Genomic DNA, 11,243 nt, shown 5'->3' with positions numbered 1-11,243 from the left:
CTGTTCCACAGTGTATCACAGAGAGGGGGTCATCAAGTTGCACCTGGCGATTGGGAGCAGCTCAGACGCGAATGATGGCTGTTTTCACAACGTTTTGAAAGAAATGGATCTGTTAAACGTACGGGTACATCTTCTTCTAAAGGTATACTGGAGCATATTTCGTCTTGTATAGTAGCAAACTGAATGGCATGGCGATTGTCTTGCTTCGTTCGTGTTCATGTCCGCTGGTCTAGCCTCACGGTATGGTCTCAGCCGAAGAATCCGTGAGAATCCGTGGTGGGGACGGAAATTCCGTAAGTGCTCAGGTGGGAACGGCCAACTTATCTCATGACCCGATGTACCCCGCAAACCCGGGGAACTGGCCCGATAAGATAAGATAAGGTTCATGCTATATCCGACTAGACACGATTATAAGGAAGTGTATTGTGACGAGTCTCAGATTGGCAGCCAAATCGACTTCTGTTCATCCCTCAGAAATCTTTCAATTGTTTCTCGATCACGATCTTTCATCAGTCTTCCGGCAATGACAAACAACAACTTCCAGGTGGCCGTAGTTGGCCTCGGTGCTCTTGGTAGCGCAGCAGCCTATCAAGCCGCCATCAAAGGAGCCACTGTCATCGGTTTCGAGCAATATGACTTTGGCAACATCTACGGATCTTCACACGACACATCACGTATCGTCAGAACTTCTTATGGGTCACCAGACTATGTAGCACTTGCTCGTGCAGCTTACAAGGACTGGGCTGAACTGGAACGTCGAAGTGGTCTTCGAATGCTGACCATCACTGGAGGTGTTGTCTTCTTCCCCAAACTGGCTGATGATGGAGCATCTCTGAATAAGTTCGAGAAAAGTATGAGTGCTTCTGAGTTTATGAGAAGCCTTGACGCAAACAATATCCCATATGAACTCCTCAGCTCTCAGGAAGTCGAGAAGCGATGGCCTTCTTTCGACATTGCGGATGGTGTTCAGACCATCTACACTGCCGATTCGGGAATTGTGCACGCTTCCAAATCTGTGGCGGCAATGCAATATCAAGCTCGCGCCAATGGAGCTGTTCTCAAGGAAAAGACGCGCGTGGACGCATTGATCCCGGACTCCAACGGAAAAGGCATGGCTATCAAGACATCCCGAGGACAATTCCACGCCGACAAAGTAATATTGGCATGCGACGCCTGGACCAACAAGCTCATCGCTCCCCTTGGCACAAACATTCCGCTCCAGATCATGCAAGAACAGGTCACCTACTACAAGCCAGCCGATGTAACGCCATTCGACGATACGAAATTTCCTGTATGGATCTGGGCTGGTAACAAATACTTCTACGGATTTCCCAGTTACGGCGAGCCAACAATCAAGGCAGGCCGTGACACATCCAACAACTTCATGACACCCGAGGAGCGAACCTTTGTTCCATCTAATGATCTGTTCAACGAATTGTCCTCTTTTATGGGCGGTCTAATACCTGACAAGGGCCAGGCCATCCGAACAGTCACTTGTCAATATGCTATTACGCCCGATCGTCAATTCGTTATCAGTCCTCTTAAGAATCATCCAAATGTCATTGTGGGCTTAGGTGGAGGTCATGCATTCAAGTTTGCTCCAGCCATTGGCCGTGTTCTGGCAGAGCTTGCGATAGATGGTGAGACGAAGGAGGATATCTCGAATTTTGGCATCCCTAGGGTAGGAGCAGATAGCAAGCTTTAGAAGTAATTAGCATGCGTTAATTAGATATCACTTTTATCTTAAAGCTGACTAGAGATAACGAAAAATTAACAATGAAAATAGGCATTGTATGTCAGTTTATATAGTGCTATTTTATGTAGTTGATGTGTTTTGTTGTCCTAAGAAATGGTTACAGACACCAAAAGCATTAAAGCAACAAGACAGCAAATGGTTACAACAGCAACCGTTATCAAAGCCTATTGGTAAAACTTGGAGAAAAAAAAGACAGAATGACAGCCGCAAAAAAGAATGAAAGGCGCTATATAGTTATTTCTCCTCGAGGAGGTTTAGAAGAAAGTATACGCCGTCGTAAGCTACTGCCCCTTATCGCAAAATTCGGTGTCTGATAAGGGGAGACCCGGAATTTTAAGCAGGCCGAGCCAGCGGCGAGCTAGGCCCTACTCCCTCTTGTCAAGTGGCTTTTACCCCCGCACTTTTGACTCTGAGCCCAGACCCGTCAGTAGCCAGACGCGTAGCATTCATAACCTGCACCAACTTTGAATGTCACCAACCGCTCTCAAGTCCCTGCCCATAAGCCATATCGATCACAACAAGAAAACAGACAGTTATGAGCGCTCCAAGATCAAGGCAATATCGACGCGTTGCTCAGGCTTGTGATAATTGCCGGTACAGTTATCTCCGGATTGATCAATGACAGGTTTGATTGCTGATGACATTATAGCCGCAAGAAGATTCGTTGTCCAGGTGAAAGGCCACGATGTTCAGCATGTACACGTTTGCGTCAGCAATGCTCCTTCACTGAGGCCAACCCTATCAATGAGGATACCACGAGCAGGCTGGAGAATCGCATGGTAAGGGCATAAACCTCAGCCTGTCATAGGGTTTACTAAGAGCAGTAGTCTAGTCGGCTTGAACAGCTTGAGGATAAGTTGGATAGCTTAATAAGCCGAGTTGTGTATGTTGATACTGCTATTCTATCCCATGCAGCTGTACCATCTAAACTAACTATACGTAGTCCTCCACCGATGCAAGAAACTACACCAACATCGACGTCAGACAGGAATAACCGTATACCATCATTCTCATCAACCTCTCCTCACACGGCCCTTCCTTTAATGTAGGTGCTACCCTTGCAGACAAGTTTACATAATCTAAACTGGAGTAGAACGTCAATACCAACGGAAATAACCACGAGGGCTATTGACTTTTACTTTCGCCACATCCACCGACAGCCTCTCTGGCTTTTCGGCGAGCGCCCTTTACTACCCTCAGATACATCTGAGGAACTGGTCTATGCGATGCTAGCTTTAAGTATGACTTATAATACGGAAGATATGCCCATGGATAACCTTCAAAGCCCTGACTCCTATAACAAAATGGCCCGGAGAGGCGTTATGCTCAAAATCGCGGAGGGCAGAGTGACTATCAGATGCGCTCAGGCGCTGTGCCTGCTAGCATACTACAACTTCATCTGTAAGCTCATATCGAGTCTTTTATAATAATGGATTGGGTTTTTCTAACACTGTTGTAGTAGGCAACGTCCCCATGGCTGGCTTTGACATAGCAACTGTTCAGAACCTGATCCAGCTTCTTCCCGGTAGTGAGCGCAACCAAAGCGGCTCAACAGTCTCGCAAGACAAGGCCCGACTCTTCTGGAGTATTCAGTTCCTGAGCTCTTCTTGTGGCAGGCCAGTCCTGTTGCCTTCCATATCAACAAGTATCGACGCACCGCAAATGCTCACGGTCGAGACCCGAGATTCTCTGGGAAGCTGTGTTCCTGCTCCAAAGGCAACTGACTCCGGTCTAAGGGAGACTCTAGTTGACGTATGGTCTCAGTCCCTCAAAGTTTGCGGTCTCTGGAGTGATGTTAGACTGTACATCGCCAAGTGCTTTGAAGGCTTAGCCAAACGTCCTTGGCATCCAGATTCAGACTACACCAGGCTTTGTTCACGATTACTTGAGGTAGAGATGGTCTATCCAATCTCCCTGAGTTATAACGCAACGAAATTCCCAGAGGTCCATCCTCTAGAAGTGGAGAATAACCGTATGGATTGGCTGCCATGGCTCAGAGTTCAAATGACCTACCATACCATTCACTGCGTCCTGAATCACCCATCTCTATATACAGTCATGGCTGAAACGCCAAAGAGTAGACTTGGGGGTGACTCATTCTGGAGAGCATCGTATCTGAAAGCTTTAAGACACTGTACCTGGGTCTCAAGGTTGATTCGAACAGCAGAGGAGAAGAATCTTCGACTGGCTGATCCTTTCTTTGCTCAGGCAGCAGCCATTGCCAGTACTCTTCACTTGTACTGGACAAGAACGAATGATAGTCAATTGCAGGCATCCTCAGTGAGAAACCTGGAAGTTTGCAGAAATCTTGTGAGGGAGATGGCTACATGTTGGCCAGTTTGCAAGACAATTGTATGGCCTCTACTCCATAAACACATTCTACTTATCACTAACGTCTTTATTAGGAGCATACGCTGGATCAGTTCATCGAGTCAACTGATCGCTCAACCCAGATGGCGACTGACAAATCATCCCCTGCCGTTGTCAGGACATCACTCATCTGGGTCCTGCTAGACGTAGCCGCACCGCAATTCCCCAACTACCACGACCAAAGCGTTCACGGTCGAGATGTTTGGGGCGGTCATGCAGCTACTCAGGACGAAGATGGACTGCCAAGGTCCGAGACAAGTTCACCACCAACAGATATGCGAGAGTCAACAGCTCAATACGCGTCACCTCCAGCTTGGGTATCGGAAAGGACAGATACAAATCCGCAAGAAACCGTGGAGACCGGGACGATCGCATCACATCATGGGGTTAATGATGAACATATGACTACTTATGATCTGGCCTGGGGACCTTGGGAGAATCTCGGACCGATGGGTGAGAACTTTAGTATGACCATGGACTGGTGGGATATGAATCAATTTTAGGAGTCAGACATAGGACAAGGGGTTCAAACCATATATAATACTATTAACTACTATTAAATTATAAAATATAAAGTAAATTTAAATAATTTAAGTAAGTTAAATAATATTTAACTATATGTTATTTATATTATATTTAATTAGCTAATTAACAATATTATAGCTATTATTATATTAAATATTTTAATTTAAAATACTTTATTTAAGGTTAATTATATAAAACTAATAAGAAAGAGAATAAACTAATTTTATTTTTAAGAAATCTAATTATTATAATTAAGCTTTATATTTTTAATTTATATTAAGGAGCTTTTATAGTTATTATTAATTATATAAGCTGTCTTAGAGGTTTAATAGAGTTCTTATTAAAACTAAAAATAGCTATATATTAAGATTATTTTCTTTTTCCTTAAAGAAGAAATAAATTTTATAATTTCTTTTTTTAATTACCTTAATATCTATTATAAAATATAGCTATACTTTAAAATAGGCTAAATAGTATTAAAGTAATATTATAACTATAAGTAAAATAGTTTAACTTAAGGCTGTTTTTGGGTATTAATTTTTCTAGAGAAATAATAGGCATTTAAGTTTAATTAAATTTAATTATATTCTTAGATATAAGGTTACTATATAATATATTTTCTTCTATTATATAATTAAGCTAATTAAGGTAGTTTTACTTATTTATAATAATAATAAATTAATATATTAAACTATATATTATAAGTAAAAAAATATATATAAGCTATATAATTTTTTTAATTAACTTAAAATTTAATATTAAAAGAATAATTTATAAGCTAGAAGGAATAGTACTAAGCACTATTACTAGCAGTAATTAGTATAATAGTAGTAGAAGTAGTAAGGAAACTTTATAGTAGGCTTTGCTAATTAAGCGTAAGTACTACTAAATACTTAACTCTTATAAAGTATAATCACTAAACCAAAATTTGGGGCAGTACGGGACATATATGTAATCACTCCAGCATTCGCGGCATCAGTGGCATCAGTGGCATTCGCGGCATCAGCGGTATTATCGGCAATACAGGCATTAGCGGCTGAAAAGGGAAAGTATCATAAGCCAAGGCAGCTTATTCAGAGTTGTTAGTCTCTGTCTGAAAGCGTTCCCATATTTTTAACCTCGACGTCTTTTTTTTTTTTTCTTTTTTTCTTTTTTCATTTAACCAAGTTTCTCAAACCACACCCAGGAGTGATTGAGACCAAGAGGGTCGCCATTCCTGAGAATGCCGTCAATCAAGTCTCTGTATCCAAGGGCCTGGGATAATCGCCCACCAAATAACAGCCCGGTGCCGAAGACTGTCCGCAAATCGTTTTGTAAGGCGGTTGGCGCCAACTTCCTCTACCTCCAGTTTCTCTTTCTTGGCCTCTTCTGCTACATCTTTGGGTCCCTATTCCTGCAGACGAGCCATATTCACAATCTTCATGTCGTCTTTGTTGATTATGATGGAGGCGCCATTGGCCGCGCTGTGTTGGGTGCTTATGCTGCTCTCCAAGGGCCGTCATTTCCATCTTTAGTCGAACGATCGCCCTCAGACTTTCCAGCCTCAATCGATCTGCTCAAAGCCGTCTGTAAGACGAGATACTGGGGGGCTCTCTACGTGTCACCAGGCGCATCAGGCAGGCTGCAAGAGGCATTGACGGATGGCGCAGCAGCATCGATATATAACAACGCTGACGTGATGGCGTACATATGGAATGAAGCTATGTATGCTCCCACCGTCGACTCGGCCATATCGGCCAGCCTTGAGCTTCTATCTGAGGCAGCCAGGGTAGCATACAGTACTGGGAACGGGACTGGCAATATTACATCTGTCTTCGGCCCTGCTACACTTTCGGTCTTCGCAGACCCTTGGGAGCTCCAATCCATCAACATTCAGCCAACAGCTCACGGGTCGAGGGCAATCTACAACACTGTGGTTATCATCTTAATTCTAATCCAAGAGTTCTTCTACCTCGGTACCATCAATGGCCTCTATGCTCAGTTTAAACTATATGCCTCCGTCGACCCATACCGAATTATTATTGTCCGCAATGCAATTTCCCTCTCTTACACGTTTATTGGGTCACTATGCGTTATCAGTACCATCTGGGCGTTCAAATCGGGCTGGGATATCAATGGAAGTCAGTTTATCTTATCCTGGGTCGTTCTATGGCTCTTCGCGCATATCAACTTTCTCACCATTGATGTATTTACGATATGGCTACCACCTCCGTTTGTCCCAATGGCCCTCGTGTCATGGATTATCTTCAATGTCACCTCCACTCTGCTGCCTTTCGATCTAAGCCCGGCATTCTATCGCATCGGGTATATATTTCCCGCTCACGAGCTCTACCAAGTACTGATAGATATCTGGTCTCGTGGTTGCAATCCCCAACTGCACTATGCACTACCGGTCTTGTTTGCCTGGGAGCTTGTGGCCCTCATCTCAAGTGCTCTTGGGGTATTTCGCAGATGTCACTTTGCGATGCTTGGGGAAGACCTGCAGAAAAAGGAGTTCAAGGAGCGCCTTGATGCTGCTGTGGAATTCGAGATGGAAAGGATGAATGAGATGAAGCAAAAGCATCCCGAGACTGTCAAGCCAGAGGCCGAACAAAAGAATAAAGCAACACGCCCTGAGAAGGCTATCTCCGAAGGTGGAGACGAAGAGAGGGTGGTGCGAGAAGAGCTGTCCCTTGTCCTCGAGCAGGTCAATACTAGACAACGACGGGAGCAGGAAAGAACGAGCACGGCTTGCAACTTTGGGCCGGCATTCAACCCACTATTCAGCCATGAGGGTGGCAATGACGCGTAGGAGACATGAAATGAAGACGAGGGAATCAAGCATGCTAGTGAAATGGAAAAATCCGCTTCAGGAACGTGCCGGGAATTGTGCTAAAATTCTTGGTCAGCAACTCAAAGTCGTGGTCCTGTGGTAGCGGGAGAGTATTGAGCAACTTAGAGACTGTGGATATTAATCAAAGCATTCGGGGACGTGGAAATAAGTGATAGACAAACTTTCTCAGTGACATGTAGGCACGCTAGTGAAATTAGTCCTCGTTGTAACCTGGCCGTCTTAGCTTTCTAACGCTTGAAAGGTGTCAAGAGTGGAAGTAATTGTTGGAAATGGATTAAATATTTCCATTCCTACCAAGTGACTTAGAATAGGAAGGGTTGCAGTTCCGTATCCTCGGATTACTGATGAAAGGTCCTATCTCGTCAGGTTGCTGGTACTTCATGCCGGGCTCCTATACCGCCTTATTTAAGACCAACTGACAATAGGGGAGATGTGTCATCACTTCACTAGTGGGACGTCTCCCCGAGACGCTAGAAATTAGCTTTCGATGCTTTGAATGGTTAGTATTAAGGGTGAGGTAGGAACCAGGCACCGGGGTACCGCTGGCGCGCCTCTAGCTTTTTGTAATTATCCACATATTTCGGTCCATAAAACGCGTCATTTGTTCATTGTGGTGGACACCATATCATGATACGGAGGAAAACAAGGAATACGTGGAAACTTCTGAAGTTTGGTACAGCTGAGTTCACATCAAGTTTGTGAGCACATCAGAGAATGCGGGGAAGTCTAACACAAATCCCAGGGAACCAATCATGAGACAAGGAGAAGTTCTAATACACCTTGTAACTACAAAATATCGGTTAGTCTAGTAGACAACCAGGTTTAGACTTCTCTCAAGCGGTGCGTGGATGTTGCAACGTCTTACACCCATTTACAATTACAAAGCTGATGACAAAGGATTATGTAATATGAAGTTAGTCCTCAGACTATGACCTTGCGTTAGAGGACCCTGGAAAACAGTGATTCTTCAAAGTGGAGTATCTTAGGTATAATATTTTCGCTAGCTCATTCTTTGAAACGTAACTTGTGGCAACGAGCAACTGTATATCAGTAATCATTGCCGAAGGCCAGATGCCAATGTCCGATTTCGGCATCCTCCGCTTACAACTTCGGGATGAAGCTGGTTTTTAATTCATCCGGAGCTTCCGGCATGCTCGCACTGTAGCATTGTTTTCTGCGTATTATGGAGAAGATATTCAAAAGACAGCACCAAGAAATTGTATGAAGCTGTGGTTGTTTAATTAATGGTTCAGTGTAATAAAACAGTAGTACGGTTTCACAAGGGACAAAACAAACCACGTTATCTCCCATTTCGTAGAATTCTATTTAATTTACTGCAGGGCCACTTTGATAGCCTGCATGAGGTTCTCCTTGTGCAGTCCTAAATGCTCCAGTTTCTCCAACTCCGTCGAATCGACCTTGGAATTGAAGTCGCCGCCATGGCCCTCAAGGAAATGTGTGACAAAGAATTTGATAAAAGGAGCCACATCGTCGCCCTGCTTGATCTTATCCTCATATTCTTTAGCCACTTCGTCAACATCTCGCGTCTTGATGTCCCAGTCCGCGTCTGTCGTCCCTGTGGCGTGCTGAACAGCGTCTAGTATCTCTCGTTGCGTTAGGTGGAACGACGGCGTATATACAGCTTTGTTTTTGTACTTGGCCAAATCAGCCTCCGGTAAGCTCAGCACCGCAGCAACTGCTTCAGCAGCATGTGAGATGGTCGCTGTATTGACCTTGGCATTAGCCCCTTGCCAGATCGTTGCCTTGCGAGTTCTCGGTTCGACACCCCATAAGCCCTGAGTAAGACCTGCATCGAGCCACGGGCCAACGGCGATAGATATCCAACTGCTGACACCGATACTTTCAATCAAATCTCGGATGCGCTTCTTCGCTATAAGTAGCTCATTCTCCTCTACAAGCTGGCCAGCAAAGGGGTCGGGGCCGAACTCAGATGGAAGGATATAGGGTACGCCAGCATTAGCGGCCGCGCGGATGGCAGGCTCCTGAAGCTCTACGAGTTGAGCTAGAGGCGGCATTAGGACGAGGGCATCTTGGCCTTTGAGCACCTCAGTGAGGAAAGCTTCATCCTTAAGGTTGCCCTTCTTGACAGTAATACCATCAGGAAACGTGCTGGTAGCCTCGGGTCGCTGAATAGCGGTAATAGTATGGGCGCCCAATCCAACGAGGGCGTTGATAGTCGGCTTCCCAAGCTGGCCGCTAGCACCAGTAATCGCTATCTTCCGTCCCTGGATTGCTGGAGCCATCTTGTACTAATTGTAAAATCGAACAGTAAAATCGTAACAGATTCACTTGGAGTAATGAGATGCGCAAGCTGATTTGTAGTTGGCGGCTGTGTTAATCTTTTTTCAAGTCGAGCCGAGCTCAACTTTAAATACTTTTAAGACCTGGAAGTTGAGGGAAGTTTAATCGCAACTGGATAGATTTTAGGTTGCTTTAGTTTCCTGTCACGAAGGATCAAGCCGACATGGCAGGGGAGGTGAGGACGATGAGAAATCAAGCCACATTGGATTATTTAAGCTAATGCATCGCTTTTCGTCGAAGTAGTCTTTAACCGGCGTTACAGTTCAGAACCTAAACAGAATGTGGTGTAATACTGATTCCTAACGATAACTGAGATTTCCAATGGCTGTTGTGGCTTGCGTGATTACTTGTTCTATTAGTCACTATGCGGAGCTTTACAAATAAAGCCGGTGCCTAAATGCAATTTATCAATCCTGGTTAACAATTGATGAAATAATTACGTCTCAAAACTTTATTAGCTAGAGGTGGTCCTTCCACCTTTGCTAATTTATTACGGTATTATGCAAAAGACTTATCAGTTACCCCACCGCCTCGCAAAATGTTAAAGTAAGTCACTTGTCCCTCACTCAGAGTACCCCCACCGGTCACAATAAGGCCTTTCATCATCATCATCATCATCATTATTATTAAATGAACCTCTACTTATGTAAGATAATACCTAGGCCATAAAGCAGTTCCAACTCGTAAAGACCTATAGTGAAAGGGACTTAGGAGGCTCTAGCAAAGGACTTCATAAGAGAGCTTCAAGCTACAATGTAATAACAATATCAAGTGTCATAATGCCAGTGGAAGGTATAAAAAATGGCAGGGAATAGCTTTCATTAGGGCGGGTAGATCAGTAATAGTACATCAAGACTTGGAAAAGTCAACAGCGGGGTTTCATCTGACGAAACTTTGCCTGGTACTATAGTAAGGCTCTTGAAATTTGTCACAAGACAAGCGGGGTAAAAGAAGAGGTGATTTCAAAGCAAAAGTTAATTCATTAGAACGACCGGAGGTGGCGTTCCATTCAAGCTCACGGCACATGTCGAGAATCTTACCGTCACCCATAGGCTTAACTTACAAAGACTCATAATCAGTAATTAATCATTCTTTAGCAAGAGTAGGCTATTAATAATTAACTCTATTCATTAAGTACTATAAAGATATTATAAAAGGCCGGGCCGCTGTATATTATAATAAAAAAAGAACAATCTATCTGTACATAAAAGGGAATAAAGAACAATATGAGCTTCTAATAGGAAACCTTCTATAGCCTTTCCTAGCTAATAAACAAGTGCCCTTAAGTCCAAAGAACCTTTCTAAGAAAACTCTATACGACACTCTTACATAAGTCTGACGTGTTATTAAGGAATCATTACAGAAGGTTTAGGGCTGCATGTTATTCTAGCTGGTTGGCGCTGCCCTCTAGGAAAAGGCCCACTGCACCCCACAGGG

General features: G+C 44.0%; 4 protein-coding genes across 4 annotated transcripts; 3 read left to right on the top strand and 1 right to left on the bottom strand.

Moving 5' to 3' along the window:
• The first annotated feature begins 426 nt into the window (after positions 1-426).
• Positions 427-1,736, top strand: BKA55DRAFT_583080 (FAD dependent oxidoreductase). Its single transcript, XM_046194170.1, has one exon. The coding sequence runs from the start codon at positions 524-526 to the stop codon at positions 1,703-1,705; it is 1,182 nt and encodes a 393-aa protein (XP_046043219.1). The 5' UTR covers positions 427-523; the 3' UTR covers positions 1,706-1,736.
• A 638-nt stretch (positions 1,737-2,374) lies between these two features.
• Positions 2,375-4,629, top strand: BKA55DRAFT_598795 (uncharacterized protein; the record flags this gene model as incomplete). The annotated part of the gene is made up of 5 exons (XM_046196288.1): positions 2,375-2,535; positions 2,700-2,801; positions 2,850-3,157; positions 3,216-4,108; positions 4,162-4,629. 5 exons carry the CDS (start codon positions 2,375-2,377, stop codon positions 4,627-4,629), a joined length of 1,932 nt encoding a protein of 643 aa, XP_046043218.1.
• A 1,244-nt stretch (positions 4,630-5,873) lies between these two features.
• BKA55DRAFT_526075 (uncharacterized protein) lies at positions 5,874-7,442 on the top strand (the record flags this gene model as incomplete). Its single annotated transcript, XM_046188800.1, has 2 exons — positions 5,874-7,091; positions 7,137-7,442. 2 exons carry the CDS (start codon positions 5,874-5,876, stop codon positions 7,440-7,442), a joined length of 1,524 nt encoding a protein of 507 aa, XP_046043217.1.
• A 1,028-nt stretch (positions 7,443-8,470) lies between these two features.
• Positions 8,471-10,774, bottom strand: BKA55DRAFT_667703 (uncharacterized protein). The gene is made up of 3 exons (XM_046197850.1): positions 10,329-10,774; positions 9,881-9,917; positions 8,471-9,738 (listed from the first exon to the last, which is right to left on the bottom strand). Exons 1-3 carry the CDS (start codon positions 10,425-10,427, stop codon positions 8,816-8,818), a joined length of 1,059 nt encoding a protein of 352 aa, XP_046043216.1. The 5' UTR covers positions 10,428-10,774; the 3' UTR covers positions 8,471-8,815.
• Positions 10,775-11,243: the final 469 nt, after the last annotated feature.

This window comes from Fusarium redolens, assembly GCF_020744475.1.
Source record: "Fusarium redolens strain MPI-CAGE-AT-0023 chromosome Unknown BKA55scaffold_22, whole genome shotgun sequence".
NCBI classification, from domain to species: Eukaryota; Fungi; Ascomycota; class Sordariomycetes; order Hypocreales; family Nectriaceae; genus Fusarium; species Fusarium redolens.
The sequence above is the reverse complement of the archived record's forward strand: the minus strand, read 5'-3'. Positions and strand labels throughout refer to the sequence as shown.